Source organism: Lissotriton helveticus, chromosome 2_2, assembly GCF_964261635.1.
Source record: "Lissotriton helveticus chromosome 2_2, aLisHel1.1, whole genome shotgun sequence".
Lineage (NCBI taxonomy): Eukaryota > Metazoa > Chordata > Amphibia > Caudata > Salamandridae > Lissotriton > Lissotriton helveticus.
This window is the reverse complement of record NC_136060.1, coordinates 322020603-322038165: the sequence shown is the minus strand read 5'-3', so window position 1 is coordinate 322038165 and position 17563 is coordinate 322020603. Positions and strand designations below refer to the sequence as shown.

At 42.0% G+C, this 17563-nt stretch overlaps 1 protein-coding gene and 1 long non-coding RNA gene across 2 annotated transcripts in view; one reads left to right on the top strand and one right to left on the bottom strand.

Annotated features, from left to right (window-relative positions):
- The window catches only part of SLC2A9 (solute carrier family 2 member 9), a 2336117-nt gene that overhangs the window by 2188392 nt on the left and 130162 nt on the right, over positions 1–17563 (bottom strand). The window contains exon 3 of the mRNA XM_078678475.1: positions 9263–9338. Coding sequence (XP_078534601.1) covers positions 9263–9338 — 76 coding nt within the window. The remainder of the gene's footprint in view (positions 1–9262; positions 9339–17563) is intronic.
- Positions 1–17563, top strand: part of LOC144821436 (uncharacterized) — a 310881-nt gene that overhangs the window by 266344 nt on the left and 26974 nt on the right. The window lies entirely within an intron of this gene.

Below are 17563 nucleotides of genomic sequence, written 5' to 3'. Positions count from 1 at the left end.
ATAGTTCGTATGGACTGAGACCTTTTAGAGAATTTTTGGGCAGATTATTAAGACTACGTTGGACACTTGTTAAATGTTGGACCTACCCATCACCCAAACCTAATACCCTCGCCGTTATAGATTGCTTTATGTCCCGGTTTTTTCTTTCCACTACCGCATTTCCCTCAGGATGGAATGGACAAGAGTACCGCAATGCAATGCCCATGCTGGCCATGGCCTCCTTGTAATCCCTAGAGCTAAACGCAGGACCCTGGTCAGAATGTAGCATGCCAATTGCGTATGTGCCGATAAAGACTCGCAAATCTTTTATAACAGTTTTGGCGTCAGCCGAGCGCTGGGGCCACATCCAAATGAATCTCGTGCAGGAATCCACTGCGACCATGATATATTTATAGTTACCATCCCTTTGTAAGGGACCACAGTGGTCCAGGTAAACACATGCTAATGGTTTATCCGAGATTAGAAGGGGCGTCTTTGCTGGTCGTTTCACTGTTGATACTTTCATTCTTTGGCATATTTCACATTCTGGAACATAGTTCCTAGTTTGTTTCCTTATGCGCGACCACCAATATCTCTGTTTTAATAACGATATTGTGGCAGAAACACCAGTATGTGCAGAAGCCAGCCCTTCGTGTGCCGCTATAATTAGCCCTAACCTGTGTTCCATGTTTGGAATTGCCCTATCCCCCTCTCCAGGGATTCGAGCAAATGGTACATTATTCGCATCAGTTATGTATGAGTATTTTACTGGAAAGCCTTTCAGGAGTGTTTTTCTATCATCTTTTACTGAAGCACTGACAGCTTGCATTATATCGCTGTCTATTTTTGTTTTTGACCAGGTGATAGCAGCTACGGTAGCCGTTTGCACAGCTTCCTTCGCGGCTTCATCAGCCAATGAATTCCCCGCAACGTGAACGCCATCACGTTGATGACTCAGTGTATGTATCACGTGAGTCTTTTGTAGTTCTTTCTGTAAAAGAACTACTTGTTCCCAAAGCGTTTTATGCTTGATTGTGCCACCTTTTGCATCTTTGAAGCAATTTTGAACCCAGTTCTGCAAGTATTCATTATAAGACTGAACGCAGTAATATGAATCGCACACTATTAGTGTGGGGAATTCGCGATCGGTATTTTCAAGCGCCATCAAGCGCCATCTTAAATACTAGTAGTTCAGCTCGCTGAGCTGTACAATCTCCTAGAGATTTGGTTTTAGTGCCCAGTGGTCTAAATTTTCCTTTGTGCCAACGACCTTTAACAATCTCGCACACAGCACTGTAAGCTGGTTTACCCCCAACCGCGGGTTGTGCTGATCCGTCTGTATATATTATACAGCCGTAATATTTTAGAGGCAGGATTTCGGTCAGCAGAGGACATTCATATTCATATTGGAGAAATTCTTGTGTTTTTAAATTAGGATCAAATTCGTATACTACGTCTGTTGCAGCAAGAGAAATAACCCATTGTATCCATCTCGGATGTAGTGCTTTAGCATTTGGAATGCTTGCTTTTGTTACTGCTTCTGGGGCAGGAACTGGTGTTACGATTGTTATTCGTTTACCTTGTGCTAGGGCTCTTTCTTTTGCTACAGCAGTCTGAACCGCAGTTAGAATTTTTTCAGTAGAACTGAATTTAATATCAGCTTGTGTGTACAAGTGTGATTTGTAAGCTATTGGTACCGTTTCTCCCTCATTAGAGGTTAGGTACGTGAATCCGCATCTTCCTGGGATGACTCGGATTACAAGGTTGCGTACGTTTTCGCGTGTTTGCAATTTAGTTTTAGCTAACATGTCTGTTTGCAATGATCTTAAAATTTCTGTGTGTTTCTGAGTCCAATTTATTGGTTTAAAATCAGGTTTTATTAATTCATAGAGAGGTTTAACCCTCTCCGCATAATTTAGAATGTATGTTCTTCCGAAATTCAGGAGACCTAGTATTGATTGTAAGTTCTTCAGCGTTTTTGGTGCTTGGAGCACAGCACACTTGTCTAAGAAGTTGTCTGCTAGGCTTTTGCCTTCACTTGATAATTCATATCCTAAAAACAGGACAGTTAGATGGGCAATTCGTGACTTTTTAAAGTTGAATTTGTAACCCTCAGCTGCGAAACCAAGTATTATGGTGTTCACTCTTTTCAAGTGAGTCTCCAGGTCATCATCTGTGAGATAGATGTCGTCGACATAAGATAATGCCTCATCATCATATATTTGTAGTAACTCTGTTACTCTTGCTGATTATTCAATCCTGGGCTATTCTTGAATCCCTGTGGGAGTCGACAGAAGTGTTTTTGCGACCCCATTATTGAGAAAGCGGTCAAATACCTGCTTTCAGGTGCAATGTTTTGACAAAAGAATCAATTAGAGATGTCTAATGTCATTTTATATTTTTTGCGCACGATGTTATTCATCAGTGCTGCACTGTGTGAGTTTTGTACTGTAAAAGTTTTGCAACAGGAGTTTAAGTGTCTGTAGTCCAAAACTAGACGATATGAATCGTCTGGCTTGGAGACAGGAAACAAAGGATTGTTCATTTGTGAGGTGCATGTTTCAATCACCCCCTGGTATTCAAGTTGATCTAAGATCTCCCTGACTTGTTTTTTAGCTTCCTGTTTAACTGGGTACTGCCTTTGTGCAGTGGGTTGACTTTTTAGCTGGATTTTGTGAGGAGGAGAATCCTCATCCCATCCTACATGATTTTTGTATAATGCAGGAGCTTGGGCCACTGCCCATTTTCTTGCAAGTGTATATTTTTTATGAATTGGAATATGATTTGAGAAGGCAGGCATAATCATTTCTTCGCCATGAGGGCACTTCCTGACAAACTCTGATGGCCAGTCTTTCTCAGCTAACAGGATGTCATAGCCTTTTGAAAGGTTATCCCAAAAGAGACCCCTTACTTTCCTAGTCTTATCTCCCTCTATACGCAGTGTTATTTCGTATATTTTATGAGGTTTGTTAACTCTGGTATCTGCAGTTTCCACCTGAATGTATTCATTCGTGTCCACTGTCTCCAGAAGATTCATCAAGATCTTGTGAGCTATTGTCACTTCTGCTGCGCTGTCTAGCATTGTCTGGGCCCACTCTCCGTTTTTCAGTTGTGTCCTCAGTATCCTCGGAATGTTTAATTATTTTAATACTGGCTACCTTCTTCTTTGGATATTGTAATTTTTTACTTTGATGAGCAGGTTCCTTGTCTTTGGACTTGACATGCTCTTCCTTGTGTTCTGACCGTCCTCTTCTTTCCGATTTCTGTGAGGAAGTCTGAAAAGATCGAGAGGGACGTGTATCAATATCTTGATATCTATCAGGTTTTCTTAATTTTTCCCTATCTTTTCTCAGAGGGTCCCTCTGGGAAGACTTGCCACCTCGTTCTGGAGATCTATCTCTTCATTGAGGAGACCTTCCTCTGGACTGGAATTGTTGTTCTTTGGGAGTGGATTGTTTATTTCCATCCCAACTCTTTTTTGGAGTATTTAGATTATTTTTAATAAATGTTTTTTCAGGATTTTCAGTTAGTTGGCGTTTTACTGGTTTCCCACCCAAACTATCTCTACCTTGTTCTTCATAGGATATTTTTATGATTCTGGCAAGTTCAAAAGGTTGTTCTGCTATATCTGTTTCTTTCAGTTTCTGGCGGATCGCCACAGATGCTGCTTCTCCCTTTTTGTTGGCTAATAATATAGCCGAGACATGCTTGAAGTCTTTCAGTAATTTCATACCCAGAGTTAAAGCAGGTTCTGGACCGTATTCATTTTGAATCTGTCTTAGCACATCTGGTATTACCGCCATAGACGGAATACCATGTGTTTTTGTGTAAATGGAAGCAAAGACTGTGCCCCAAGTGTCACAGTCCTCCACATGTGGTGCGCTCCCCATTGGAAGACAGATAGTCAGAATTCTGTGTTTCTCAGTAGGTGTAGTATCAGGAAATACTGCCTCTATTTGAGTGATTTTTTGTGCTAACCAGAATGGAACTTGTTCCCGTTTTGCGGGTGTTTTACATGATTGTATGTTGTGTGGTGTAATTTTGTTTGTGTTCCCCTGATGAGGGGTCAGCTGTGGAATGTTATTTGCTGGTTGGACTGTTGAAGTCCGCTTTACATATTGGACCAATTGTCTATGTATTTTAATTAATAGTTTTAGCTACGCTAAAAGTTCCGGTACTTACATTTTATCAATGTCTGGATGTGGTGTGTAGCTGGCTAGAACCGGCCACCTTGCTCCTGGTCTACCTAGTGGACCGAGCCTGGTGATGTGATTTTTATGTTTTAGGGAGCCTTTAATCCAGAGCAGGTGCTCTTGGTAATTTAGTGGGATTTCAACCTCCTCGGAAGGAGTGTATTCATCCGGAGGTTCCTCTATTTTGTATTAGTGGAATTTGTGTGTTACAGCGTTTGCTGCTGGAAAGTGTATCCATGAATAGAATACCTCTGTCTGCCGATATTCATGGGCCTCTACCACAAATATGACTGTACCACCTCGTGATGTCAGTCCGTTTTCTATAAGTTTAATAGTTATAGTTCTTCTTATATTTGCCGGGATGATAATTGCACCCGGTTCGTTTTCATTAAACCCTGTAACATCGAAACCCGGTTGATTTGCATCTACTGCAGCTTCACCGGTTTCATTGCTTTCAACGTTAGTTGACATTGTTTTAATAAAAGTTTGCAGAGCAGGTTTCCAAGGAAACAAAGATTAGGTGCACAATATTTTGGAACACTGTATCCTGCAACGTTGACTAAACCAAAAATTATACATAGGAATCTCTTCCTACTAAGTTCCAGCGGATATTAACCTTTTACCCACTCCAGATGTCTTTTGGAGTTTTTACAGGAAAAAGGGTTCTGTGTGAAAAAGCACGACTGAGTTACTCTAATGTCTTGCGTTAGATTATTGCCTTACCAAACGTTGGGCGCCATGTAGTGTAGTTCCTATATTCCCAATAGGCTCTGCGCATTGGAATAATATAAACAGCAGTGTAGACGTAGGAATGAGGTCGACTAGGTCTCTACTGACTATATTAGACATAATTAGTTTTGCCAGCTAGCTCAGAGGTCACTAGAAACTTTCTCGAATAAACAAGGAGGAGTTTAACTTCCCTGGATAGACAAGAAGGGATTAGCTTCTGACAACCATATAACATGACAACTTTGCTCCCTCAGAATAGGAGTGTATCTCTAGAGTTGCGTGAAAACAATAGACAGCTATTTTACTCAGTCAATCGTGCATACTTAGTTTCACCAGAGTGCAGAGAAATAGAGAGACGGGCGTTTTCAATAAAAGGTGTTATTTATTGAACAGTCTTCTTTCTCATGCAAGAGAAATGAATTGCCATAATTGCAATACTTATTATAAAGTAAAGTGCGTACAGTAAAAGTAGTATTATGAAATAATACTGTAAAAGCATTGATATGGTTTCCTAGCCATATGATACTTTAAAATGGATAATATATATACATACATAAAAACATTGACTAACATACTCAACTGGTGCTTATAATCTACGCCTACCCCGGTGTACCTGACCTAAGCCTAATACGTGGGAAGGAGTAAGTAAGTTGCAGTTTAAGTTAAGTTGGGTTTTGCCAAGGAATCTGAATCAAGAATTCTCTTTAAGGGTTTAGTCAGCTCCGTACCTGGGTAATAGAAAGCAGGAGGTCTAGTATCTCTCTCTCAGGACTCGATATCCCAGCAACCCGCAAGGGCGGCTGGAAACACCCGAGCTGGATTTTCTCGGCTGGAGAAAAAGACAGCGTCTTTCTCAGTGCGTCAACAGGGAGGGGCGGCGTCCGTGGGCTCTCGCATCAGGGGGATTTGAACTTGACAACGTGAATAACGCGTGAGAAAGTAGGAACTGATGTAACATTGAAGTGATATGTATTACAATGGATTAGTGATTATGCATTTTAACTTCTTCTACAGAGTACTGTGTTTTTAATTGTCCTGAGGAAGGTGGTGCATAACAAGAAACATCCACCGAAACGCGTCAACATACGAAAATCCCTTTTTGGGTTTTGTATCAGACGTATTTACATGAATGTGTTTTTAAAAATGTTTTGATGTGATACTGAAAGGTATATTGTAACTTGTGGTTATTGTGATATATCAACGTGGGATTGTGCAAGATAGATGAACTCCACATTGATTGCTTTCATGAAAAAAAAATTATTTTAATAAAGAAGAGTGTAAACGCAATTAACATCGTCAGGTTAAATCTTGTTATTACACAGTGCCTTTGTGGTTCTACATTCGACTGGGCGGGCAGCAGAAACAAAGTCCATTAGTATGAATGTGAGGATCTTATGAATATTAAGCAATATAGATTGTGAGAGAGATGGCTCATCTGATAATCTGAGCGTTGTAGGTATTAAACACGGGGAACAATTTTTGTTTAACTGTTGATCCACCCAGATCCCTTGTGGGTAATAGGGTCACTCTCCTCCCTTTATACTGCCACTTCATGTTGCCCATATTATGGCCAGTCAATACATGGTGCCCCTTTTAAAAATCCCCTTTTCCACATGCCCTTATAGGTCAGGATGAGATCCCTCATCCCCCTATATATGTGGAGAAGTGTGGCTCACCGGTTAGAAGTGGCAGACCCTGAAGCAGAGGTCGGCCCGGGACCAGGGTTCAATTCCCGACGCGGCAGGGTCTTGGGTCAATGTCCGCGGACTCGATAATTCTCGCTTAGGTGCCTACGCTAACCATGGGTCCCACTCTGCAACTCTGGGCAATAGCTTGCTTAATCTCCACAACGGCCCCAGCAACGCCGGGGATGCCTGGCTTCACCTTGGGGTGCCCTCTCACAGGGAAAGCCAGGACGGGTTCCCCAGCGGTATACAGCGCCAGGACACCACGTAACGAGGTAACAGTGCGCTTTACAAGTATACATACATTACATACATTACATTACATATGTTTCATTCATTTTCATGACGCATGTCCCTGATTCCTGTAATGGCAGCCATAACATATTGCTAGTGTTGTTGCCAGCCAGTTAAGATTGTCTATTCCCCTTTAAACTGGCCAAACAGAGCATATTGGTCACCAGCAGCTGGAGTATACCTAACTTTGTATCCCCTTCAAACCCAACCAGACTCCCTCTTTCAATGCTAATTTATCAAAAATGGATGAACTGATTTATAACAAATCACAAAAAAACATTTTTCTGGGTGCAGTTTTAATTCCTTGTCAAATTTGGTGCAATTTTGTTCAGCCATTTTTTTCTGAATCAAGAAACAAAGTTTAAATAAGTAAGGCTTCTTATTGAATGCTTGCCATTGATTTCACGGCTTGTTTTTCACAGTGCAGAATTCAGATCAAATAACCTTTATTCAATATTAGCAAAATATATCACAAAAGATAATCAGTGCAAAATACACATGGTTAAAAAGTAAATAAAACACATAAATTAAAAGGCATTCTAAAATTGAATTAAAAACAGACCATAAAAAATGGTAATTAAACCTAGGGCATCGAGTTACTTTTTTATATTGCAAATAAATAATTTAGGAGAACATAGCCCTCCTCTGAATCAAATAACTTAAATGAAAACTATGCAGTCACCCATATGCATTTTAAGCATAAATTAGTGTATAAGTATATATTTAGATACATATATATATTTTGTTTTTTTATACCAAGAGTAAAATAACATTTGTTAAAAAGACCTTAAAATATATATTTTAAATCATAAGTATTATACATTGAGTACAAAGAAATGTGCATATCTAAATGCATAAACATAATTAAATTATGCATATTTATTTACATGTACAGGCATATGCTCTTCATTAGTTTGTGAGTATGGTGGTCATGTAGCAAAGAGCCAGCTCTTGAGATGTCTTCTGAGATAAGATAGTTATCTGTCACTTTTCTGTTTGCGGGCAATGAATTCCATAGTTGCTTAAACAGAGAAAGATGTACCACCAATGTTTTTTTTTTCTTGTATGCTGGGGTATTGAGGTGAGGTGCCAATCTTGAACAGAGGTTCCTTTGTTGTATGTATTTGGTCATTTTATTCCTGAGAAAAAGTGGTCTTGTTCCATGTATTGCTTTGTGGGTGATACACTGCAGGTTGAAGGTGGATCTTCTGGCAACCGATAACCAATGTAGAGCGATCATGGCAGGGGAGATGTGGGCTTTTGGCTTTAAAAGTAGGGGTAGTCTAGCAACAGAGTTCTGAATTTGTTGTAGTTTTTTCATAGTTAATAAAGATGATCCAGGGTAGAGGCCATTAGCGTAATTAAGTTTAGACAGCCCAAGAGAGACAGTAGCCTGGAACAAGGGTCTGGTGATAGACCAGAGCCTGTGGCCAGCTGCTATTTTACAGGCCATAGGCTGCATGCTGTGTGGGTTGGCTACATGCAATGGGCTGAGTGTAGGGTGAACCCTCTACTGCACACTGGTAATGGCTGCACCCATGGGGCATTTGGCACATGCTTTGGGTGAAATACAGGGCCCTGTCATAAAACAGGCCTGGTGACCATCCCCCACTGTGCTCAGCCAAAGGCCATATGTAGCAGGGGTTTCCCCAACCGGTGGAATTGGCCTCACCCATGAGGTTGGGTGCAGGGACTGGAAGCAGACCCCTGCTGTGCACAGCCAAAAGTCTTGCACAGAACGGTTTGGGTGCTTTCAGGAGGTTCTGTATAGGACTCCCCAAAGGCCAGGCATTACGGCCAACCACCACTGCGCATGACTGAAGGTCTTTGCTGCAGGAATTAGATGCTAGATGTCGGCTGCATGTGTGACCTGTTCACAAGTGAGGCCCCATTTTGGTTTATTGCCCTGCAATGGGATGGGCACATGTCACAATCCCTCAAAGAGTATGCACAATAAACGAAACCTTTGCCGAAAAGAAGCAGAAGTATGTGCCCCCTATGCACCCCCTAATTAAACAATAAACATAGAGGCATGGAGAAGTTGCTTAGCACAAAATCCTTAGACACAGCATATGTAGAGGAAAAGGTTGCCTTAAATGAAATAAAGGATAAGACTATTCACCAGGAGCTGTTTAATGTAAGCTTAAAATGTATTAAAGAATTACACCTAGTGCTTCGAAAAACACAATTTAGAACAGGCCACCAGAATCGCTATTAGAGACCAACCCTTATGCCAGAATATTCCTTCTCAATGTTGCACAAAAACACCAAACTTGGGATATCATTTTGGAAACCAGGGGCTTTTTAAGCTACTCACCACACCTTGATTGGCAATGATCGTTCCTAAAGCATGAAGCCGCCCGTGAGCAGTCCTGAACTTACCTGCTACACTGTCCTGTTTACAGGTGAATGATGTAATATCCTCCTCCTGCAAGCAATCTGTTCCATTTTGGATACTCTGAAAGAAAAGAAAAAAGAATAGAAACATTAAATAAGTGCTAAGTCAGTTTATTCACTGTGTGGGGGCAAGTACATAGCAGTTTAGCACATCATAGCAAAGCAGAGTTTTCTTAAGATCTTGCCAAGTCTGAACAATTCCTAACACAGGGTCCTGAACTATTCAATTTTAGAAAAAAAGACACTTATATGACATGGTAAGGATTCCAATTGTTGCTATGAACTGTAAAGAGAAATATAAGGTTACAAGAGTACCTGAAGGGTTTTGCACAAGGAATAGAACCCCATCTTAAGAAAATCCAGTTCTGATTCAATGCTCATTTCAAGGTGATCTCAAATAAGAATGTAATTCACTAAGAGAATTAGTTTACATTAAGGCATAGATTCCAAGTAGTTTTCTTAATGTAGAATTCCTTCAAGTAGTAACTCAATGTAGTTAAATTAGATTTATTCAAATTTGGATCAGTACCTGAAATCTGAAGCATAGGTTTAAATAAGGTGGTGTTAAGTTAAATGTTAGTAAATTACTTGTGTTTAATTTAGTACAGTAAGCTGAATACCCAGTGCAGTAATCCAGTGAAGAATGCATAGAACAAAGGATTAACTTGAGTGACAGAACACATCAACCGTTGTAACCTCTCTTGCCTTCTCTCTCATCCCATTTTCAAGTGTAAATATTCACCTGCTCTGGAGAACACTGTTGGGCATAGGTGACATATCATTGTTGTAATGTAAAATGGGCAAATATTGTAAGAACATTATTTTTCAAATTGTTAGATTTGGGGGTCTCTAGTTGGCACAGGTAGGTACTTGTGACACATGGGGACCCTCTCCTCTAGTCAGGATAAGGGGGATTACACCCCTAGAATAATACCTGATTACCCTCTAGGTTGCGTGGCGCGAGCAGTCAAGGCTTATTTCAGAGGCGTTGTAAGTTAAGCAGTTGTGACCACATACAGTAACCCAGTGACAACACTACAAATGGACTCCACACAGGTTTTATATCAAACATAAGTAGACTTTATATAGAGTTACCACAAGACAATAAACGACAAAAATACACAGTATGATTACTTTAAGATGGAAGATTTAAGCTTAGTTCAGTTCAGTTCTTAGATGCGACACTCTGCGTCAATGTACCTTTAGTTGCGTTGCGCTTCCACGACAAACAATGTCGCAGCGATGGGAAATGCGGCAAAGTTTAGATACAAAGAAATAAAGACGTGAAGATCTGCCAGATGTGGCACGCTTCTCGGTGATGTAGAAATCCTCGGTTCGATGCGTGGACTGCAGCGGCGACACCCTTATGATGCGACGGCAACAGCTCCAGCGGCGACGCTCTTCTCCCACGATGCGTGAAGCTTCATCTCAATGTGACAACTACAGCGGCGACATCCAAGATGCGACGGCAGCTGCTCCGACGGTGGCACGCTTCTCGGGGATGTGAGGTGTTCTTGGTCGATGCGGTGCAATGCGACAGTTCCAGTGGCGACACCCTCCTTCGGAGTTGCGACGGCAGGCACAGCGACGGCGACACTCTCCGTCCTCGTTGCGAGATTCTTCTCCTGACGCCGTGCAGTGCGACAACTACAGCGGCGACACCCTCCTTCGGAGTTGCGACAGCAGCGACGACACGCTTCCTCTTCGTTGCCGCACGCTTCTCTCCGATGTGGTGCAGTGCGACAGTTCCAGCGGCGACACCCTCCTTCGGAGTTGATTCGGAAGGCCCAGTGACGGCGACACGCTTCTTCTCGTTGAGTCACGCTTCCAGCTCCTTGTGACACCCAGTTTCTCAGAAGTTCCAAAACAGAAGCAGGCACTTCCACAAGAACTCTGGGGAGCTGGGGGGTGAAGTCTGTTGTCCCTGAGACTTCAGCAGGAGGCAAGCTCTTTTCCAAGCCCTGGGGGATCCTTCACACGTTGAAAGCAAAGTGCACAAAGTTTCTTTCTCCTTCCTTTGGCAGTAAGGCAATCACTGCAGGCCAATCCCCCAAGCAGCACTTCAGCTTGGGAATAGTCTCTCCTTAGTTTCTTCAGGTTCCTCTCCTCAGTAAATGTTTCTTCTTGTAGTCCAAAGTGATCTAATTTCATAAGATCAGGGTCCCAATATTTATACCCCAAAATCCTTGTGCTCTGAGGGGAGAGGGACCTTTGCCCAGTCCAAACCAGTTCTGAAGCACTCTGTTTACCAGACTTCTCCTTTCCTTTCACAGTGCAGGGAATGCATTTCAGACGCCCCACAGGAGGTGGAGCCAGCATTGTGGAGGGCAAGTACAGTCCTGGAGCACTTTGTTTACAGGACTCCTTCTCTTCTTTCAGTGTGCAGGGCAGAGACATCAGCTGCTCCCCATGGGGTGGAGCCAGCATTGTGGAAGGCAGGCACAGCCCCATTCAATGTTCAGGTGCAACTCCTCCCTCCCATCTAGATGCAGATCTCTCTATACACCACTGGGTGACTCAGCCTGTCTCCTGGAATTCCCCAGCCCTCTGACTCACAAAACCAGACATAGGAATACACTACCTAGCAGAGGCAGGTTTGAATGGTTAGACAAGCAAATACCTACTTCCTAAAAGTGGTATTTGCAAACAGAGAATATTAAAATAAACCTTACTAAAAGATGTATTTTAGTATTCTGAGCTCAGGCATACTAAACTCGAATTTCTACCATGTTCTCTGAGACAGTTAAGATTATAAAGTGTAATAACTGTAACAGCCCATTCTGGCCTATGGAGAACAGATAGCCTTGCAATAGTGAAAAACGAAAATGGCTGTAATTCACTATTAGGTGATGCCACACACACCAGACTTGTCTTATCCTTACAATGCACCCTGCCCTGGGGCCTACCATAGGGGTGACTGATATGAAGAAAAGGGAAGGTTTTGGGAACGGGAAGTGGGTGCACTTGCCCAGTCAGCATGACAGTACCAGACTGCACGCAGGCTCTGCAATGACAGACTTTAGACACATTTTACAAGGCTGCTTCTGTGGGTGGCACAACCAGTGCTGCAGGCCCACTAGCAGCATTTGGATTTACACGCCCTGGGCACACTCAGTGCACTAGACTAGGGTCTGACAAGTAAACTAAATAGCCAATCATGCAACCACTGATTAATACATCAATTTACAATAAGGAGCACTTGCACTGTGGAACTGAATAGCAGTGGCACAGTGCCAAAAGCATATAACACCAGCAAAAATACATGAGGCAACAGCAAAAATGGAAGGGAAAACCACGCCAATGGTGCCAGGTCTAACACAAATGCTTTAGGTTTAATGATGCATTGAGTTGCAACTAAAGAATTGATGTGTCTACTCCTGAAATGAGTTCATAAGAAGTCTAGATTATGATATACACAATTCATTTTCAACTGGATTTTGTCTTTTTGTATCCTATTCAACTTGCTCTTGCTCATTCCCTCTCCCAATCTATGTCTTGCAGCAAAGTCATCTCTATTTTTGTTCCATGGAGAGTCAAAAGGATGACATAAAGGAATTAGTATAGTACAATATTATGTTAGAAAGTGTGTATTATGAATGAGGATACGGCCCAAAAAAAGTTTTCAATTTAAAGTAGGTCCCAAAATAGTTCCCCGGACAACTGTTTTCTCATATTTGGGGGTTTTAATGGACGATCAATTAAAATGGGGGCCACTACTTTAGAGGAAAAAGGGGGACCTGGCGGTTGTAAATGCTGCTATCTGTAACTTTGCTGCTAAAATAGGTAAGCGTCCAATTGCAGCTATGCTGAAAGTTTATCAGGCAACAATCATAGCTACAGCCTACTACGGTAGTGAAATTTGGGGGCATACCGCCACTGATGCACTGCAGGTAGTGGAGAATACTTTTCTGAAGCGCATGTAGGGCGCCGGAGCAGTCTGTCGAACCTGGTGGCCCATGAGGAATTGGGGGTGCCCTATTTAAGTGATTTCCTGGCTCTGCGCCCTCTTGTGTTCTGGCTTAATTGCTTTTTGAACAAAGACTTAGCTCTCAGCCTCCTGATCTTAAACAAATGCATGAATCTTGATAATGTAGTGTGTTTATATAGGGACCTGTATCGATACTCCAATTTCTGACCCTTGTCCGGTTATAAATCACTAATATCCATACAACGGCACAGAAACCAGTTTCATAAATTAGTCATAGTGCATGCTGTCACATTAGGCAAGCACTATTCCTCCAGCCCCCTAGAAAGCACACCGAGTTCTCTAAACAAACCAAGCCTCCAGCAAACCTGGGAAATCCCCGCTGCTATTGTTTTGATTTCGTTCGAGAACTCCTGTAAAGAATGTAAGAACGACCAGTTCTTAATTGACATCTTATGTCCATCCTTACGTCAAACCCGTCACCTCTCAGGTATAAATATACCGACACTGCCCTAAGTAAACACACGGTGGTGATGAGCTTGGAGCAGCGACTACTTGCCGGAGAGCCCAGCTGATGCGAGAGCCCACGGACGCTGCCCCTCCCCTTTTTACGCGCTGAGGAAAAACGCTGCCTTTCCTCTTGCCAAGGAATCCAGCCTCCAGCGTTTCCAGCTTGCCCTCGCGGGTAACTGGGATACCGAGTCCTGAGAAAGAGGCAGCCCTCCTGCCTTCTAAATCCCAGGTACTGAACTGACTAACCCCTTACAGAGAATTCTTGAGTCAGACTCTTGGCAAAATAAACGTAACTTAAACTGCTATTTACTTACTCCCTCCCATGTATTAGGCTTAGGTCAGGTACACCGGGGTAGGCGTAGTTAGAAGCACCAGTTGAGTACGATTAGTCAATGTATATATGTATGTATATCTTTTATCCATTTTAAAGTAACATATGGCTAAGAAACCATATCAATGCTTTTACAGTATTATTTTATAATCCTGCTTTTACTGTATGCATTTTACTTAACCATCAGTATTACAATTGTAGCAATTCATTTCTCTTGTATGAGAAAAGAGTCTGATCAAAAAATAACACCTTTTATTGAAAACGCCCGTCTCTCCTTTTCTCTGCAATCTGGTGAAACTAAGTATGCACGTATTGACTGAGTAAAATAGCTGTCTTTTGTTTTCACACGACTCTAGAGATATACTCTTGATCAGGGAGAGCAAAGTTGTCATGTTCTATGGTTGTCAGAAACTAAATCCCTTCTTGTCTATCCAGGGAGGTTAAACTCCTCCTCGCCTATTCGAGAAAGTTTCTAGTGAACTCTGAGCTAGCTGGCACACAAAACTTAAGTCTAATATCGTCAGTAAAAGACCTAGTTAACCTCAGTCCTACGTCTACACTACTGAAGATATTATTCCAATGCGCAGAGCCTATTGGGAATATAGGAACTACACTACATGGCGCCCAACGTTTGGTAAGGCGATAAAATTAACGCAAGGCATTAGAGTAACTCAGTCGTGCTTTTTCACACAGACCCTTTCTCCCATAAATACTCCAAAGACGTCTGGAGTGGGTCAAAGGTTAAAAATCCGCCAAACGTAGTAGGAGGAGACTCCTATGTATGGTTTTTGGTTTATTCAACGTTGAAGGATACAGTGTTCCAAAATATTGTGCGCCTAATCTTTGTTTCCTTGAAAACTTGATCTGCAACAAAAACCTTCCTGTCAGTAAAATGTCAGACGGTGAAGGAGATAGAGAGACAGCTAGATTAGCAGCTCATCTCCTAGCGGATGACACAAGTCTCCTACAGCAAGACCCGGATGCAATACTCATCCCGGTCAGCATAAGAAAAACTATAACACTTAAACTTATAGAAAATGGACTAACACCAAGAGGTGGTACAGTCATATTCGTAATTGAGGCACACGAATATCGGCAGACAGAGGTATTCTATTCATGGATAAACTTTCCAGCAGCAAACGCTGTCACAAAAGAGTTCCACTATTACAAAATAGAGGAACCACTGGATGAGTACACTCCTTTCGAGGAGGTGGAAATCCCATTAAAATACCAAGAGCACCTGCTCTGGTTTAAAGGCGCCCTAAAACATAATGATCACATCACCAGGCTCGGTCCACTAGGTAGACCAGGAGCAACGTGGCCGGTTCTAGCCAGCTACACACCACATCCAGACATTGAAAAAATTTCAATACCAGAACTTTTAGCACAGCTAAAACAACTGATTAAAATACACAGACAATTAGTCCAATATGTAATGCGGACTTCAACAGTCCAACCAGCTATTAAAATTCCACAGCAGACCCCTCATCAGGGGAACACAAATAAAATCACACCACAGAACATACAGTCCTGTCTAGGCAAAGTACCCATTAAACGGTTAGCACAAAAAATCCCTCAAATAGAGGCGGTATTTCCGGATACTACCCCTACTGAGAAACACAGAATTCTGACAATCTGCCTTCCAATGGGGATTGCACCACATGTGGAGGACTGTGACACTTGGGGCACAGTCTTTGCTTCCATTTGCACAAAAACACATGGTGTTCCGTCCATGGCGGTAATACCAGATGTGCTAAAACAGATTCAAAATGAATATGGTCCAGAACCTGCTTTAACTCTGGGTATGAAATTACTGAAAGACTTCAAGCAGGTCTCAGCTTTATTGTTATCCAACATAAAAGGAGAAGCAGCATCTGTGGCGATCCGCCAGAAGTTGAAAGAAACAGATATAGCAGAACAACCATTTGAACTTGCCAGAATCATAGAAAAATCCTATGAAGAACTAGGAAGAGATAGTTTGAGTGGGAAACCAGTGAAACCCCAACTAACTGAAAATCCTGAAAAGGTATTTATTAAAAATAATCTAACCGCTCCAAAAAAGAGCTGGGATGGAAATAAACAATCCACTCCCAAAGAAAAAAGATTCCAGTCCAGAGGAAGGTCTCCTCGGCGGAGAGAGAGATCTCCGGACCAAGGACACAAGTCTCCCCAGAGGGGGCCCTCTGAGAAAAAATACAACCTTAGAAATAGGGATAATTTGAAGAAACCTGATAGATATCAAGATATTGATACACGTCCCTCTCGATCTTTTCAGACTTCCTCGCAGAAATCGGAAAGAAGAGGACGGTCAGAACAAAGGGAAGAGCACTTCACGTCCAAAGACAAGGAACCTGCTCATCAAAGTAAAAAGTTACAATTTCCAAAGAAGAAGGTAGCCAGTATTAAAGTAATCAAACATGCCGAGGATCCTGAGGACACTGCTGAAAAACGGAGCCTGGGCTCAGACAATGCTAGACAGCGCAGCAGAAGTGAGCATAGCTCGCAAGATCCTGATGAATCATCTGGAGACATTGGACACGAATGAATACATTCAAGTGGAAACTGCAGACACCAGAGTTAGCAAACCTCATAAAATATACGAAATAACATTACATATAGAGGGAGATAAGACTAGGAAAGTAAGGGGTCTCTTTTGGGATAACCTTTCGAAAGGCTATGACATCCTTTTAGCTGAAAAAGACTGGCCACCGGAGTTTGTCAGGGAGTGCCCTCATGGCGAAGACATGATTATACCTGCCTTCTCAAATCACATTCCAATTCATAAAAAATATACACTTGCAAGAAAGTGGGCAGTAGCCCAAGCTCCTGCATTATATAAAAACCATGTGGGATGGGATGAGGACTCTTTTCCTCACAAAATCCAGTTAAAATCACAACCAACTGCACAGAGGCAGTACCCAATTAATCAAGAAGCTAAAAAACAGGTCAGGGAGATATTAGAGCAACTTGAATACCAGGGGGTTATTGAAACATGCACCTCACAAATGAACAATCCTTTGTTTCCTGTCTCCAAACCAGATGATTCATATCGTCTAGTTTTGGACTACAGACACCTTAACTCATGTTGCAAAACTTTTGCAGTACAAAACTCACACAGTGCAGCACTAATGAATAGCATAGTGCGCAAAAAATACAAAACAACATTAGACATCTCTAATGGATTCTTTTGTCAAAATATAGCACCTGAAAGCAGATATTTGACCGCTTTCTCAATAAATGGATCGCAGAAAATTCTGTCGTTTACCACAGGGTTTCAAGAACAGCCCAGGATTATTCTCAGCGAGAGTAACAGAGTTACTACAAATATATGATGATGAGGCATTATCTTATGTCGATGACATCTATCTAACAGATGATGACTTGGATACTCACTTGAAAAGAGTGAACACCATAATACTTGGGTTCGCAGCAGAGGGTTACAAATTCAACTTCAAGAAGTCAAGAATTGCCCATCTGACTGTCCTGTTTTTAGGATATGAATTCTCAAGTGAAGGCA